General features: G+C 45.8%; 1 protein-coding gene across 1 annotated transcript in view; it reads right to left on the bottom strand.

Annotated features, from left to right (window-relative positions):
- The window catches only part of FHDC1 (FH2 domain containing 1), an 85,613-nt gene that overhangs the window by 15,523 nt on the left and 51,597 nt on the right, over positions 1-18,493 (bottom strand). The window contains exons 3-6 of the mRNA XM_029608962.1: positions 16,901-16,962; positions 8,351-8,453; positions 1,247-1,332; positions 232-332 (exon numbers count right to left, since the gene is read on the bottom strand). Of these exons, the coding sequence (XP_029464822.1) occupies positions 232-332; positions 1,247-1,332; positions 8,351-8,453; positions 16,901-16,962 (352 nt within the window). The remainder of the gene's footprint in view (positions 1-231; positions 333-1,246; positions 1,333-8,350; positions 8,454-16,900; positions 16,963-18,493) is intronic.

The raw sequence follows: 18,493 nt of genomic DNA, 5'->3' as shown, positions 1-18,493 counted from the left end.
AGAATAAAAGCAGGCATGGGCCGCACTGTGCCCTCTGTGGCCCCTACTCAGGCAGTGAAATCCTGGTACCTGGTAGCGGTGCCTGTGGCCGACAGCCATGAGAGCAAGAGAAGAGGGAGGGGAAACTGAACCCCTTCCCCCCCTCAAAACAAAGGAGAACTTTATATGCCAAAGGATTGAATTTGCTACTGACTGAACCAAAAAAGTGTTTTCATGACCCAGTTTAATTACCCTTTGTGGCGACTTGGATAACCATCATGTCCTTCCTCAGGGAGGAGGAGGATGGCAAGAAGTCTTCCTTTAGCACCATGGCCTCGATCCGCAAAGAGTAGCTGAAAAGTGAATGACAGCAGACGTCAGAAATAAGTGCCAGAATCCGTCAGGGACAGGGAACCTCCCTCCCCCCTCTGAATCCGTCAGGGACAGGGAACCTCCCTCCCCCCTCGGAATCCGTCAGGGACAGGGAACCTCCCTCTCCCCCCTCGGAATCCGTCAGGAAGAGGTTCGGAATCCGTCAGGGACAGGGAACCTCCCTCCCCCCTCTGAATCCGTCAGGGACAGGGAACCTCCCTCTCCCCCCTCGGAATCCGTCAGGGACAGGGAACCTCCCTCTCCCCCCTCGGAATCCGTCAGGGACAGGGAACCTCCCTCCCCCCTCTGAATCCGTCAGGGAGAGGTTCGGAATCCGTCAGGGACAGGGAACCTCCCTCCCCCCTCTGAATCCGTCAGGGACAGGGAACCTCCCTCTCCCCCCTCGGAATCCGTCAGGGACAGGGAACCTCCCTCCCCCCTCTGAATCCGTCAGGGAGAGGTTCGGAATCCGTCAGGGACAGGGAACCTCCCTCCCCCCTCGGAATCCATCAGGGACAGGGAACCTCCCTCTCCCCCCTCGGAATCCGTCAGGGACAGGGAACCTCCCTCTCCCCCCTCGGAATCCGTCAGGGACAGGGAACCTCCCTCTCCCCCCTCGGAATCCGTCAGGGAGAGGGAACCTCCCTCTCCCCCCTCGGAATCCGTCAGGGACAGGGAACCTCCCTCCCCCCTCGGAATCCGTCAGGGACAGGGAACCTCCCTCCCCCCTCGGAATCCGTCAGGGACAGGGAACCTCCCTCCCCCCTCGGAAGAATCCGTCAGGGACAGGGAACCTCCCTCCCCCCTCGGAATCCGTCAGGGACAGGGAACCTCCCTCCCCCCTCCACACACACACACACACACACACACGCGCGCACAAGCAGTGCTGCCTTACTTTGGCACTTGGATCAGCAGGCACATAAAGGAATCTGCCAGGGACAACCTGGATGTGTCTCCAGAGAACGCTTTCAATTTCTTAGCCTAGGCAAAGAGAGAGAAAAAAAACCAGAAAGATGATATTTAAAAAGATTTAACAACGCACAAGGTAGAAAATCAACCAATGTTTGGGTCAAGCCTACACTGCTGCATGTTAGGTAAAGAAACCAGATGAGCCTGAAATGAGTTTTTACATCTCCAGGAGTCAATCTGCACTTTAAGCCTAAGCTTTCCTTCTCGAGGACCGCTCCCTCCCCCTTTTTGCACATCTTCTGGATCTCCAAACAGGATCTTCTCTTGTACCCCTGCCTGCCAAGCGAAGGCGCAAATAGCAGTCTTGGGTGCCTGGGTCTGGCGGGGCCCTGAGCCGCACGCGTTGGACACGGACTAGGAGTACACGCAGCAGCAGCCGCCTTTCATAGGTCCCGTTAACAGCATGCGGCGGGAGTCTTATGCAAACCCAAGGGGTATTCTTCAGTCATCTGATTCAATTTCAAACAGAAAACGTGACAGAATTGACCGTCAGAACCTGGAAAATAATATATGACTTCATTGGACTAAACCTGCACAAGCCCATACACCTATATATTTGTTTTATCTTGAAGAAACCCTTCTAAAATGTGTTGGGTCTAAAAACGGAAACTTATTCCCTTCTTAGTTAATCACACATTTACAGGGAAACGTAAGGAAAAAAAAAAAAAAAAGGTAGCCCCCCCCCCCCCCCCCCAACCCGAGCCATCACCCACTGAGGCAGGGTAAGAAAAGCCACATCAGGAAACAGTCTCATTGCAGACCCGCAGAATAAAGCAGTTCTACATTTAGGGTAAAGTCTGAACAGCCTGTTCTTGTCAGACTCAAGACACATTCGGGCCGATACAGTAAAGCGCGCTCCGGTGGAGCGCAAGGTTAGCCTGCGTTTGACGCGCTAGCTTTACCCCTTATACAGTAATAGCGCGTCGAAAACATGCAGCCCCCCCGAAACTAATAGTGCTCACAACATGCAAATGCATGTTGATGGCCCTATTAGTTATTCCCGAGAGATACAGAAAGTAAAATGTGCAGCCAAGCCGCACATTTTGCTTTCAGAAATTAACGCCTGCCAAAGGCCCCAAAAGTAAAAAATAAATTTTAAATCGGCCAGCGGCCCGCGGGTTGGAAGACGGATGCTCAATTTAGCCGGCGTCCGTTTTCTGAACCCGTGGCTGTCAGCGGGTTCCAGAACCAACGCCAGTAAAATTGAGCGTCGGCTGTCAAACCCGCTGACAGCCGCCGCTTCTGTCATAAAGGACCGCGGGCCCTCATTTACATATTTTTTTTTTTTTTTTACTGAATCGCGCGCCCAGGAGAGCAGCCTGGGTGCGCATCGGGAGAGCGTGCGCTCGCCGGCTCTCCCGCGGGTTTTTCTGTATCGGCCTGAAGGTGACTAGGAGGGTAGCTCTCATAGTTAACTACTGAGCTTTCCAAAAATGTTGACAAATTAAGGCTGCCCGTAGACGACACGGAATCCAAACCCCTCTCTCAGAAGTGTCCTCCCGTTTCCCTTTTGCAAACACGTGGTACCTCTCCTTAGTACTTAAAGAGCTCCTCTGGGGCCAGAGGCCGTCAATGCTTCTATTTCATTATATAGGAGCAAACTGTCTTCTATAAAAGGACAAGTTAAGTAGATTGTAACCCGGAAACCTGTTTCTACGAAGTAAAAACTTTCCCTTCCATGAAGTCCATCCTCTTGCCCTGAGTCGTGACCGTGACTATAATCCCGGATGAAAACATACATGTCAGAAATGTCACAGGAAGATATACTTGCCATCCTTTTATTAGCTATCCTAATGATCTTCCTCCTCAAGTTAGGAGACTCTCTACTCCCCCCGTCTCAGGCACAGGTGAGGCTGGGGAGAGATGCTCCTGCTCCTCCTCACTGCCAATGTTGAGCACAGCCTGATGATGGGGGAACCATTCTGCAGCCATTCAGGGCCCCATTTCTCAGCTCTAAACCAGAGTGCGATGCTGGTCCTCTAACCAACATGAAGCCCAAGCCTCCTCCCAGGCAGTCGAGTTGTCGAGGAGGAAGGGGAAGATGCCACTACCCCCCCCCCCCCCACAGGTAATGGTGGAATCCTACCGACAAAGCTTAGCATGACATCAAGCTCCCGGCCAGTGTCCCAACTGTTACCTCTCTGGGACGCTGGCAGGCCAATACTATAAAAGCAAATCGACTGGCTCGAAGAGTTGGGGACAGGCAGGCATGAGACTTGCCTTTCCTCTCCCCCTGTATCTCGTCTCAAATTAATCCAAAAGAATTCAGCTGCCAGTGTTCCGCACAGACGCCATGTTGACTCCTCCCTCCACTGGAAACCTGTCTTTTGGTTCTCGACAAAAACCCCAAAAAGAATGGCAGCACTCAGGAGCTCCGTGACATTTACCATGCTAAGAGCTCACTGAATAAGAGGCTCCAGGAAGGAACAGAACAATCACTTTAACCATCTCTGCAGGCCCCTCTTGCGAAGTTAAAGAATATATACAGTAGGCGAGGTCTGAAATTTAACACCAGAGAATCTGGCGGGAATAGTTACACTTTATATGGATGGTTATGTTTGAAGCCTTTGTCAACAATGCGGAAGACTCAGCAACAGGTAACATTTCAACATGCAGCAGACTAAAAAGGGGAGGGCCGACCTAAACAGGAAGCACAGAACAAGGCCTTACCCAGGCACCTCATGCCTCCATCCCGAGTAAAAAAAAAAAAAAGTATTGGGTCATGCACCCGCCATAAAAAATCTTAAATGTTTCAATCAAAGCGAACGTGCCAGCTAAAGCACCCGCTGGGGTAACTGTGCCTCCATGTCAAAGGACTGCTTTGGGCTTCACGGATAGAAGAGTTGAAAACGGGGTCCTCGTGAGTGAACCTTCCTGAAGATGCAATCTCTGGAAGCCCAAAGGAGGAAGAGGAGGGAAGAAGAAACTGATGATTATAATGTATTTCAATTATGGGGGATTTAAAACAAATTATTTAAAAACCAAAGTCTGATTGGTTAAAGAGCTCACAGGTGGAAAAGGGACCTTCACTCAGGAAAGAAGCTAGTCTGACGCTTTTTGCGAAATCAACATGCAGACAGCTTAATAAAACATATTACACCTGCAATGGTACTGCAATAGCACAGAGCCACGGGAATTCATCAGGGATTATTAATTCAGGCCCCAAACAATAAAGCAGTCAGCAACAGGGAACACACGATGATCTACTACGACCTGAACAATCACACCACCAGGTCAGTGCATTCCTCCGGTTACAAACGCTGGCCCTGCTGTTCCCTTCCAGGACACTGTAAACATGCAAAGCCAGCCTTTCCCTGAGCAAGAAAAGGTACAGGGCCTCCATAACTCAGCCAGGCAGAGGATCTGCACGAGAACACGGAGCTCTGCAGCGCACACAACCACCGCCCTCGGCTAAGAGAGCCCGTCTAAACTCCTCGGGAAGCCTTTGCAGCTGGAAACCAGCAGCAGCAGATGTCAACGCGGCCAATGTTTGTTTAGCTGAGAGGACGAACAGGTTTGGAGCACTCAAAAACAGGGAAGTCGCCCTGCATATATTCCGCAGGAGGCGGTCACCGTCGCTTTGTTTCAAACAAACCCTTTGACAAGCAAAAATGAAACTGGAAAGAAGTAATACTTTAATTTGCAAAGAGAACCCTTCGTTACTCGCTGAGCGTACTTTGGAACTGCCTCGATACGCAATGGACACAGTTTGCTTTCACCACGGAATCTCTCACGGTTCCATCCCAAGCAATAAAACGGCAGACATAACTATCTCTATGTCGACTGAACAGCACTCGTGTGGATGAACTGAAAGTACATCCTTCAACCTGGGGCAAAACACCCGGACGGTGACTTTAAAAAAGAGCACGTGGGAGCCCGTATAAATGTGTTCGCGCACACGCAGAAATTTTAAACCGTTAGAGTACACTCATCGCGCGTAGGCGTGCCCCTCATTTTAAGTCGTTACGCGAGCAAACGTCTTCCGTGTACCTTCCTTAGGACTTTGCTGGCTTTAACGCACGCGCAGATTCCCAGTTTTACCGATCAGTCCACCAGTTTGCCCGGTCTGTCTTGAGGTCATCCAGGCCCCTCTGGTTCTTCAGCCTGCACTCCCCGCAGTTTACCCAGTTGTTTGAGGCCTAAATGGAGATTTATGCAGACTTAAACTTCCTCAAGAGCAGAAGTAAGTATATGCAGGTAACAGTCCACTGCACGCCGCGGCCGCTGGATTCACATTACAGGTTTGGCCCTGCCCTGAAACGCCCCTGACAGGCCCTAGCTCCGCTCCTTTTTCCCCCCACCCAGGCTGCTCATGCATATACGCATGAAATCGAGCCATTTTAAAATACGAATTGCTCGCTCTCAGCCCAGATACCCGTGTATGTAGGCCTTTTTAACACAAACAGCTCTTAAAATGTACCCCCTTAGGGAATACTTTTAGAAATGGATACAAATGGAAAAATGTATTGGGCTGCTGAAGATCCGCATCTCTGCACAGGATGCATGCACACAAACTTGTTAACATCTGCTTGCCTTGTCTCCACTTTTCGATATAGACATGACTACCTCAGTCCTGCATGTTATTCACTGTATATGATAAATACCCATATCAGAGGCCATGAATCAGTATTTCAACACAAAATAAGACAAAAAAAAGTGTACAAATTTTTTTTTTTTTTTTTAAATGCTCTGCCTGCGGCAAGATTCATCAGGATTCTGCTGTTAGTTAAAATCTACTGCAATGGGTGAAAGCCAACTTTCCAGGTTCCAATAAGGAGCAGCCCACTTCTGGAACAGCATACGGCCTTTGGGCTTCAGTTTGATCTCCCCCTCCAGATATATTTACTAGAGCTACAACATAATCCTGCACTCACAGTAAATCTGTCAGTTAGGTAAATCCTAGTATGAGATTACACACAACCAGGGCAGGATCCAAGGAACAACTGTAACCCAAGGGCTGCAATCCACTTGTGTGCACCCATAAGGCCATTCTGGGTCAATGTGGAACACCCAAGGGTCAGATGATACAAATGGTTTAATTAATAAATTTTAAAAACCCACAAAATCAACACAGACTCATTCTTTTAAATCCAGAATCTGAAGTATTAAAGACACAAATATAAACTGAAATCTGTATATGTGTGTGTGTGTGTGGGGGGAGGGGGGGTATACAGTAGGCACGGTGATGAGGCAGGAACCAGAGCAAACAGAAGCCTGAAGGGGCTGAGGCCAGAATGACTAAGAGGTCTTTTCTGCCGGCGTAACCATAACATGGCCCTACACGCTTTTCTAAAAAGGTGAGGATTGTTTGGCTTGGTGGGAGGGAGCGGTGGCTTCTTTAAATGCTACAAAGGAAGGCTCTGTTGTGAAAATGTGCAGCATGAGACCCGTCGGCGACTCAGAAAACATCAAGGGTAACTTTACCCCAACCTGCGAGGAACACATCTCCTCTACAATCCCGGGCAGAGATAAGATAACACGTCAGACGGTGCTTATTCACACTAATGTTACACAGGACTTAAAAACTGGAAATTATAACCAAGTCATGCAAGCTAATTGTATAAAATAACAATCCACAGTAGTAGTATAGCACACAAGGCCCCACGCCAGTTTCCTTCTCTAGGTTGTGAAAGTTTTTTGAACTGGGTTTTTTTTTTTGTTTTTTTTTTTTAATTATTCAGAAATTTCCTCCTGCTCCTCAACTGAAAACAAGTGCCATGAGCCGTCATTTACAACTACCCAGGAAGTTTGCCATCTTCCCCACCCCCAACCAACAAATATATGTAATCTGGTCACCGCAGGGACAGTCTGGGCCGTGACCCTCCTTCCAGAACCTCGCAATCCTGAGCCCTGACTCCAGCCACTAGGGGTTCATGCTTGAGCGATGACCCATAATTCCCCAACCCCCCCAGGGGGGCTGTGAACACCACCTCTGCTGCGTATCGAGCCCCAGCCAACCCAGTGGACAGAAGACCCGACTCGGCAATCGAACAGGGGGGTGGGTTCCTTTCCACGTGGCGCAACACCGTCCCCCGAGGCATCTGGCTGGACCTGAAAACAGTTCACTTCCAAGCTGTCAGTATTACACGTCAAGGAGCCATGCTGGCGAGATTAGTCCAATGTGGTGCATGCTTGTCGAGGAATAGGAAAAAAAAAAGCTGGGGGCGGGGGAGGGGGAGAAGCCCACTGACAGTTTCCAGGTGATGACGTGGCAGAGGGAGGGGGGGTAAGCTACAGGATCCCAGCAATCAAGCGTGCCGACCAGACCCACGCAAAGCGCCAGTACCTGCTCCCAGAACACGTTTCTACATAAGAGTAATTTTAAAAAGTTGCAAGAAACCTTTTCAGGTAATCCTAGAGCATAAACCAGCCATAACTACGTAAAACAAGCCCAAGGTGAAGGTGAATGTCAGAAGAGAAGCACCAGTGCTTCCACATACTCTCGACAGCACAGTGTGACTCAGCGGGCGTGGGGCCTTAACCCACTGCGGCAGCTTCCCCAGCTTTACACAGTAAGGGCTGCCTTGCTTCAGCGATCTAGTCCCATCCCACTTCCCAAGAAGTAATGGTCAAGCCTGGGGCATGGGTCAGCATCTTGTAGTGCTCAGGCTGGGCACACAGAGCACCTTATGGGGAAGGGGTGAGAGTCAGTTACCATTCATTGTGCAGGTCCTGATTACTGGGGTGTCTACAGACTAACAGCCATTTTACAAAGACCGCACTTGCTAGGACTAGAAACCCCATCAGCACCTATAAGAGCTGCTTGTGTAACTCGATCCCCCAGGGCTGCAAGCCAGTCGGGTTTCCAGGATTCCCCCACGGCGAGATTAGGGCAGGAGCTCCAGCGACATCCCAAGGAGGAGGCGCCTGCAAACGCATCTCCTGCAATATTCACCGTGGAAGTGCTGAAAACCCGACTTGCTCGTGGGCCTGGAGGGCAGCGTCTGGGAACCACCCCTCCCCCCCCCCGACCCCGCAGCTTCGGATTCTGTGGCAAGGACGGGCTTTAAGTGTAAAGGGGGTCTCTCACCTCCTCTGCCTCCGGCAGCAATTTGAGAAACTCCCGCAGGGCCTCTGATCCATACAGCTCACTGTTCCCCCGGCGGATGTCATCGACAATATTCTGAGCAGGTCTGGAAAACGCAAAAGCTCATGTTAAGGTTTAAATGGTGCCGCTGTGCCATGGACGGTACACGGCACCGTACAACAACAACGGAAGAAATACCCCGAGCCACAGTCCTCAACAGTCGCCCTTTCCAAGGTGTTTTCTTTTTCAACCAAACTCAAAACAGGTTCAAAGGACAAAACAACCAAGTACTGCAGTGCTGTCTTGAAACGCTCTCTCTCCATGGCAGGTCACTTTCCTTGGGTAATGAGAGGTTCAGAAGGCCCCTTTTATAATTTGCTCTTCAGAAAGAGTTGAGAAGAATCTGCCACCCACCACCGTTGAAACGTCTCATCCTGGGGCTTGGAGCTTCAGCAGGCTCTTCTCTGCTGCTGCCCACTGACCCAGGCCCTCTTTCAAGAGGAGGACTGGGACATTAATCATCCTGACATGGGCAGGACAAGCAGCAGCAGCAGCAGCAGCTACAAGCGTCGCTTGGTCAGCGCCCTCAATGGCTTCCCTGGTGGCTAGGCGGCATGCACATCGCGCAGTTATCTCTGTGGTTTGAATTGTGCACAAGGCCACCCGTGGCTCTACTGCCAAGTGAACCCGTCAGATGAGAACGGGCAATGCACTCTGTAAAGCTTCCAAGAATGGCTGCTTTGTAGGGAATGCAGGAAAGCTATTCCAAGAAGTTTACAAATAACGTAACAAATGCTTTCAGTTGAACACACAGCTGCTGAGTCTAAATGAATACTGATACAGTTCTGCACTTAAGGGCAAATAAAAATATATACAAAGAAATGCTAGGTGAGAGGTGGCCAACTCCAGTCCTCAAGATCCATAAGTAGGCCCGGTTTTCAGGATATCCATAATGAATATGCATGAGATAGATTTGCATATGGAGACGGTGCATGCAAATCTATTTCATGCACATTCATTGATATCCTGGAAACCAGACCTGTTTGTGGGTTTACTTAAACTGACAACCGTATTTCCCATGTTCAATGAGGATGATTCAATTCTAGCTTTATTTAATGTCCCACCCAGTGCAAACTGCTAGAGAAAAAGAAATACTGCACTAGGCATGAGAAGTGTTGAACCAGGAGTAGACCATCATATGGATTTTTCTTTTTCAAGTTATATTAAGTCAAACACAAAAGTACATCATAAAGCATGTAGATATGCATAAACTGTTTAACATCCACATTTTATTTCCCCCATCTTCCCCATAACCCCTTCTAGTAACATTGGACTTCAGGAGAAAACATTGTGGCTATTCAATTGATATCAGGATAACTCTAAACATTCAGATACTAAAAGGAGATATTCACTTCTCTATAGTTTTCTCCATGATAAACAAATACTTTGGTAAATAATCAAATAGCGATATTCAATCAGGAGCAGAAGTCTGCGTTTCTTTCCATTGTATATAAGGAGAACAGACTCTCTCAAAGTTGATAATCAACTGTTTCCTAGAATATGCAATCTCATTCGATCTGGGTACCAATCATCTATAAAACTGCTGGATTTTTCCATTGATAAGTTATTTCACATCTAGCAGCCCCTATCAATTGTTGTACCAAAACCTATGTAGACTGGTCACCTTGCGCTAATGGCACATTTAAGAGAGCATGTTTGGGAGACCGTACCAGATTCACATCCACAAAGAGGTTCATGAAAGAGTACATCTTATCCCAAAATGCAATAAGGACAGGACATGACCACCACATGTGATAGAATGTACCAAGGTTCCCTCAACCTCTCTAGCACTTATTAACATTTGCGAAAACAACATGTAATTTCTCAGGGGTGAGATACCATCGAAAAGGACCTTAGAGCTATTATTTATTCATGATGTAAAAATGGAGCACTTGCTGGTATATAAAAACGGACAAGTCCCATTCTTCTTCTGTTATTTCAACACCGATGGACTCCTGGGGGGGGGCATCGGAGGATGGGGGCCTCCGATGGCCAGTGTCACTTCAACAGTGGCCCAGCAGCTGGTGTTGCACTTGGGCAGGTGCCGTGCAACGACGGCGACCAGTGGTGATGCTTGCGGGATCTCCCACAGTGCTCGGCCCGGTCTCTCCCCGGTGCCGAGGAGGTGGAGGATCCCGAGGTCCGAGAAGGCGATGAAATCACAGAGGCTCTGTCTCTGCTCCCCGATCTTTTAAAATACTAGCGAGGGGAATGGCGAGGGGAAGAGTATCCAGAGGCTCCCCGCGACCTCTCTGCATCTAGGGTTCCGACGCAGGAGTGGAAGGAGCGGACTTGGAGGAACCGAAAAGTTTCTCCATTTTATCAAGGCACACCCAACGCCCTTTGAGGGTCATCTGGTCACACAGATGACACCCACAGACTTTGTGCGAGGCCCCCAGGGAGAGGATGCAAACCTCGTACGGATCCGTGATGGACGTGGTCCACGGGCACTGGGGGCACCAACGAAAACCGGTCGATACCATACAAAATCCTACCCGGTTTGTGATCTGACAGGTGGTCACCGTGAGGCGAGTAGTCTGGAATCGACCGCAAAGTTGGAAAACGGGAAAATTACCTACCACGCAGAGAAGGCAACAACCACAAAGGGGAATCCGACGAGGAAGAGGGAGAAAAACAGATAAAGGAGCTCCACAAACCGCGAGGCAACTGCACCACGGAAAAGAAGAGACTGAAGGGGGACCTTGCGTGGATGCACGGATAGTAGCATGTTGGGCATGCTCAGTGTGCTGGTCAAAGCTTCTAGAAACTTTGACAGAAATTTTTCGTGGCAGGCTCCATCGAATGATGTCACCCACATGTGAGGCTACCATCTTGCTTGTCCTAGGAGAAAGTTGGAAGTGTAGTCTCCTCTAATTACTCATCAATCTCCTCATTGATAATCGAAGTGTCTACACTGTACAAATCCCCATAGAACTGGAGGAACCTCTGCCTGATGTCCAAACTGGAAGTCAAGATGTTTCCTTCCTTATCTTTAAGTTTTACAATCTGGTTTTGTATATTCATTGTTTTCAACATTCTTGCCAAAAGCTTTCCTGCCTTGTTACCCTTCTCAAAATGAGACTGTTGAACCAGCTCTAGCTGGTGTGCTATAACATCTGAATCTAGAGCTCTAAGTTCTTCCCTAGCCTTAATTGCCCAGAGTTTAGCAGAAGGATTGTGTTTATGTAATTTCTCTAGTGAAGATATATTATTTAATAAGGACTCTCTAATCTTTTTCTTATAGGAAGTCCTAGAAACCAGTTTCCCATGAATTACAGACTTAAAACATTTCCAAAGATAATAGTGCACAAGAAGTAAACTCCAACGGAATAGACTCAGGAACATCGGGAAATATTTTTTTCATGGAAAAGGTCGTGGATGTGTTGAATACACTCCTGGAGTAGTGGACGCTACACCAGTACTAGACTTCAAGAAGTAATGGAAACAGAGGACCTTACTTGATTTATTGTTCATTTATTTCAATTTTTGTTTTTGCTTAAATGGTATATGTACAATGGCTATAGAAAGTCTACACCCGCTTCACCACATTTCACATTTTGTTGTGTCAGTGTGTCAGATTTGCATATATTTAAATGAAAATATTCTTCCACTCATTCACACACCATACTCCACACCTTTCAGGGACAAAAAAGGTTTATCATGGGATACATCCTTATGTATGCACTTTTCCAAAAAAAAAAATCAAAACAAATCCAACTAAGTCAACTGAAGTCTTTAAGAGGACAGGCACTGAAATCAGTAGTACATGCACTGGTAATGAGAACAGTAGATTACTGCAATGGTGTCTGCTGGGGACTCAGTGGATCACTAATGGCGGCTAGGGTGATAACAGGCAGTTCAAGATGTGAATCTGCAGTCCCTTTATTTGAAAACCTTCATTGGCTTCCAATAAGATCTAGGTGTAAATTTAAGGTGTTGCATCTTAGCTTTCAAGATGTCAAAGGGTAAAGGTCCACCACAATTATGTGAACAATTGACTTGGCGAACAACAAGTAGGCTATAAAGATCACAAAATCAATATTTCAGGTGCAATTACCATCAGTTAAGGCTTTTCATCATGCCAAACTTTGTAATGGGGCATTCTCTATGGTCATCCCCAAGATGTGGAATAAGCCACCTTTAACACTTAGGAGAGAAGAGGATCTGTTAAAATTTTGTAAGAAATTCAAAACTTGGTTAATGACTAAAGATGGAAACTAAAGGGGGGTTTTTGGAGAAAGGCTGAGCTATTCTGTATTTTATTGTTATTTTATGTTTATTACAGATGTTGGATGTTTTTTGTTGTACATCACCTTGGATGATTTATTTAAATCAGAAAGGCGGTTTATAAATAACTTGTAAATAAATAAATGTCTCTACACCTGAGTTAATACTTGGGGGAAGCACCTTTGGCAGCACTTACAATTGAGGGGTTTGTTAGGATAGGTCTCCAACTTTGCACACCTAAATTAATCAAAATTAGACCATTCTGCTTTACAAATTTTTTCAGGTTCTGTCTAGGCATCATAGTGGATAATATTTAAAATTGTCAGCTCAGTGTGCTGCAGCAGTCAAAAAAGCAAACAGAATGTTAGGAATTATTAGAAAGAGAATGGTTAATAAAAGATATAGTGCGATGGAGAAGGTACAGAGAAGGGCGACCAAGGGGATGGAACAGCTCCCCTATGAGGAAAGGCTTGAAGAGGTTAGGGCTGTTCAGCTTGGAGAAGAGACTGCTGAGGGGAGATATGATAGAGGTCTTTACGATCATGAGAGGTCTAGAATGGGTAAATGTGCATCCGTTATTTACACTTTCGAACAATAGAAGGACTAGGGGGCATTCCATGAAGTTAGCAAGTGGCACATTTAAGACTAATCGGAGAAAATTCTTCCACTCAATGCACAATAAAGCTCTGGAATTTGTTGCCAGAGGATGTGGTTAGTGCAGTTAGTGTAGCTGGGTTCTCCTCCAAGAACTTTGGATAAGTTCTTGGAGGAGAAGTCCATTAATGGCTATTAATCAATTATACTTAGGGAATAGCCACTGCTATTAATTGCATCAGTAGCATGGGATCTTCTTAGTGTTTGGGTAATTGCCAGGTTCTTAGGGTCTGGTTTGACCTCTGTTGGAAACAGGATGCTGGGCTTGATGGACCCTTGGTCTGACCCAGCATGGCAATTTCTTATGTTCGGGTCATGCCACAGATTTTTGATTGCACTGGGCCACAACAGAACATTTACCTTTTTTGTTCCATAGCCAGTCCAGTTTAGTTCTGACAGTGCTTCGCGTCGCTGTCAAGCTGAAAGGTGAACTTCTGTCCCAATTTAAACTTTCTTGCTGAGAGCAGGTGGTTTTCTTCAGGGACTTTTCTGTACTTTTCATTGTGCCTTCTATCCTGACAAAGGCTCTAGTCTCTGCCGATAAAAGCATCCCCACGTGTCACAGTACAGATGGTATTCTCTAGCTGATGTGCTGGGTTGTGTTGGGTTTGTGTCAAATGGAACACTTTGCATTCAGGCCAAAAAGTTCTATTTTAGTTTCATCATACCACAAAACTTTGCCACATGGCTATAGTATCCCCCTGGGTGTTCATTTGCATACTTCAAAGTGGGCTTTCTTGAGTAATGACTTCTTTCTTGCTACCCTACCACACATGCTGGATTTGTGGAATGCTTGGGATATTGTCATGTGCAAAACAACTAATCATGGCCAATTCCAGTCTTCAAGAGCCAAAAACTCACCTGGTTTTCAGGATCTCCATCATGAACATGAGATATATCTGCATACGACGAAAACAGTGTATGAAAATCTCTCATGCATACTCACCGTGGATATCCTGAAAAGCAGACTTGTGGCTCCTGAGGACTGGCGTCTGCTATCTTTGCTGAGGCTCTTTCAGAGTTGCCACTGGTCCCTTTGTCACCTCCCTGATCAGTCTCCTTTTAGCCTGGTCATCCAGTTTAGAGGAATGGCCTGATCTATGCAGGGTATTGGTGGCGCCATACACCTTCCACTTCATAATCATCTAGACCGTGCTCCAAGAGATATTCAAGGACTTTGTATTTCCTTTATACTTATCCCCAGTTCCATAATTTTGTCCCAGACATCTTTTGAAAGTTGCTTGGTGTGCTCATGGTGGGGTCTTTGCTTTGACATGAACTATCCAGCAGAAAGAACCAACAGAACCTGCTGAAATTATCCTGTTATGTGAAGCAGTACAATTTATCACAAATTGGGCCAATTCACTTGATGTGTGCTTTTGACGATGATTGGTTACAGAGCTCTAAGTATTTACGATTGCTTCAGAGGAGTGGACACTTCCAACCAAGGTGTTCCATGTTATTTTGCTTTATTGTCTATATAATTCTGGAACATAGTTTTCATGGCAGTTGTGGGTATGTATGGATTGGACACTTGGAACAAACAATGGTTTAATGCATTTTACTTCCAGATTATGACAACAAAGATGAACATTTTGGAAGGGACTATAGACTTTCTATAGCCACGATATTATATATTTTAGCTTTTGGACACACTTTGAGCAGTCTTTTTAAAAACAAGGAAAGTGGTTTAAAAGAATAAAATAAGTGAAGGGACAGAGGAGGCATGAAGAAGTGGCACTAGGGGCCACGGAGATAACCAAAAAGGATAACTTGCAAACAGTAGCAGTTATGACCCAAATATAAGTAGTAAGACTGCATTGGACTGCCAAGAAGATTCCAGTATAATCTAAATGGAGTGACCGTGGTTAAAACCCAAACTTCAATGAGCATGGGAAAGCTGGATGTTTTGGTCAATGGCTTCACTAGTTTGTCTTGCTCTGTGATTTATTAGAAGACTTGATAATGAGATAGAAGGGGACCTGGGTACTGGAGTCACTGTTGACCTTGTAAGAACTATAGAGAAAGTAAGAGTAGAGTTGGTTGAAGCCAGCATTGTAACAGATTACGGGCACACTTGGGCTGGGATATCGAGAGCAGTGATAGAAGTTCAGGTAGAAGGTTTGGGGAGGCGATAAGCTGATGTCGAGTTCAGTTGGGAATTTATGTACTCATCTACCTAAAGCGGAAGAATCATACTTCAGAATACAGGATAGACAGAGTTGGACTTTTTACTGCCGTCGTGGACTGTGCTGTGTAGTGCATTATGGGAGCACGAGTTTGCAGAATCATGGAGGTAGCCATCCTTCTTTTCCATGCTTTCAATCATCAAATTGCAGGAAGACCTTGTGAGACTGGAAAATTGGGCATCCAAATGGCAGATGAAATTTAATGTGGATAAGTGCAAGGTGAAGCATATAGGGAAAAATAACCCATGCTATAATTACACGATGTTGGGTTCCATATTAGGTGCTACAACCCAAGAAAGATCTAGGTGTCATAGTGGACAACACATTGAAATCGTCGATGCAGTGTGCTGCGGCAGTCAAAAAAGCAAACAGAATGTTGGGAATTATTAGAAAAGGAATGATGAATAAAACGGAAAATGTCATAATGCCTCTGTATCGCTCCATGGTGAGACCACACCTTGAATACTGTGTACAATTCTGGTCGCCGCATCTCAAAAAAGATATAATCGCGATGGAGAAGGTACAGAGAAGGGCTACCAAAATGATAAAGGGAATGGAACAACTCCCCTATGAGGAAAGACTAAAGAGGTTAGGACTTTTCAGCTTGGAGAAGAGACGACTGAGGGGGGATATGATAGAGGTGTTTAAAATCATGAGAGGTCTAGAACGGGTAGATGTGAATCGGTTATTTACTCTTTCGGATAGTAGAAAGACTAGGGGGCACTCCATGAAGTTAGCATGGGGCACATTTAAAACTAATCGGAGAAAGTTCTTTTTACTCAACGCACAATTAAACTCTGGAATTTGTTGCCAGAGAATGTGGTTCGTGCAGTTAGTATAGCTGTGTTTAAAAAAGGATTGGATAAGTTCTTGGAGGAGAAGTCCATTACCTGCTATTAAGTTCACTTAGAGAATAGCCACTGCCATTAGCAATGGTTACATGGAATAGACTTAGTTTTTGGGTACTTGCCAGGTTCTTGTGGCCTGGATTGGCCACTGTTGGAAACAGGATGCTGGGCTTGATGGACCCTTGGTCTGACCCAGTATGGCATTTTCTTATGTTCTTATAACTCACTAAAATGTTGTCAGAAAATGTATTTTAAAAAAGTATCTGTGGTATAATTTTATTTTTTAATCATCTTTTTAATTGATAGTACTTCCTCTTTAAAACTGGAGGAGTTTGGGGGAAGGCAACACCAGTGAAGTGCAGAGAAATTCTCAGTGGCTTTTCCTCACTGGCTTACAAAGCAGAAACTCAGTTTGAGGGGGATTTAAGCAACATTAATATAGCCATATTTTAAATAATAATAAAAACAGACATGGGCACACATCACACGTGGACTGCAGGCAAAGATTTCCGCAGTCCGCACATTACTCCACAAGTTAGGGGCAAGACAGGGCGCACACAGCAAACAGATCTTACTTTTTGAACTGCTTCAGAAATATCCCAATATTCATACTTCTTTTTGCATCCAGAATGCTGATCTAAAAACAGAAAAGCAAAAAAAAAAACAAACTTGTAAATCCCAAGCAGACTCCTGAACATGATAAAATAATCTCTATGGCTATTAAAACTAGAGATGTTAAAATTTCGAGTCGGGCTTCGTTTTGGGGCCCCCCCCGCGGGAATTCGGTTTTCCCGCAAACCCCGATTTTCGGGTTAGTGCGCGCTAGCTCAAAAATGAATATTTTCCAAAATTTCAGAAAAAATTCTATCATGTTTCGGTTCTACCGAACCATTCCGAATTAGGCAATTTCATTGAGATTGCCTAATTCAGGAAAAACAATTGCACATCCTTAATTAAAACCCCCTTTAAAAAAAAAAAAGTCCAACACAAACAGATCAACCACATTTAGATTTCGTGAAGAACAAAACCCCACAAACCACCGATGGCCCTGCAGAGTATAACTCATCCAGTGATTTTATGAATTATAGATAAAACTGGGTGCCATTCCTCAGCCTCAACAAACAAGGAGGAAACCGATCCCTCTCATGTCACGGTATCCAGCAAATGACAGACAGGTATAGGTTTCTAAACCTTAGGGCTCTGCTGGAGGCTATACTGAGCTGGAAAGAACAGAACAGGCTGCAATTCACTCTCGGCAAACCTGACAAAGTAAAAGTTATTAAAAAAAATAAATAAAGGTGTGCAAAAAATTCCAGGTTAACAACTTCTCTTCCTGAAAACACTGATCACTGTACTAGAAGTAAACAAAGAGACTTGGTGGGGGGGATGGGAGGGTGAAAGGGGAGGCAGTGCCATTAACAAGAATAAAGCAACCACTGCAACCAAAAATCGATCACATAAAGAGTGATTACATAATTAGAATTCTGGGTCTAAGAAGTTAAAATATCTGCAATACCCAGATGTTTCAATGTCCCGCTCTGGAGAAGTGCTTCAAAACTTGTGGGAGACACCTCTTATGCTTATTGGGATCTCTTGGGCTCATCTGGACTTTGCAGCATGTAAGAGTATCTTATTTATACATTTAAAAGGATTTATAACCCACAGACATTCAAAAACGTTTGTAGTGTGAAACATAGTAACATACACAGAGATAAAACAAACAAAGGACATACAAAGCTATGTTCAGCAAATACCAGTATCATTTTTTTTTACTGATTCAATAACTGCATAATCTGTTTTGATAATTTTTCACCCTGCTTATTAACTGTTACCTATTTAAACAGGAAAGAGTTTAGTGCAAACAGTGGTCCTATGTGGGCCCGTGCCAGAGCCCACCAGTAACCGTGCGTCGCAGCCTAGTGTGGTCTGGCACTCCGGAGTGCAGGTGCGTCGGCGAGCTTCACTGCTGACCTCATAAGAACATAAAAAAATGCCATACTGGGTCAGACCAAGGGTCCATCAAGCCCAGCATCCTGCTTCCAACAGTGGCCAATCCAGGCCATAAGAACCTGGCAAGTACCCAAAAACTAAGTCTATTCCATGTAACCGTTGCTAATGGCAGTGGCTATTCTCTAAGTGAACTTAATAGCAGGTAATGGACTTCTCCT

This window comes from Rhinatrema bivittatum, chromosome 1, assembly GCF_901001135.1.
Source record: "Rhinatrema bivittatum chromosome 1, aRhiBiv1.1, whole genome shotgun sequence".
In the NCBI taxonomy this organism is placed as follows: Eukaryota; Metazoa; Chordata; class Amphibia; order Gymnophiona; family Rhinatrematidae; genus Rhinatrema; species Rhinatrema bivittatum.
This window is presented reverse-complemented; position numbering and strand designations above follow the sequence as displayed.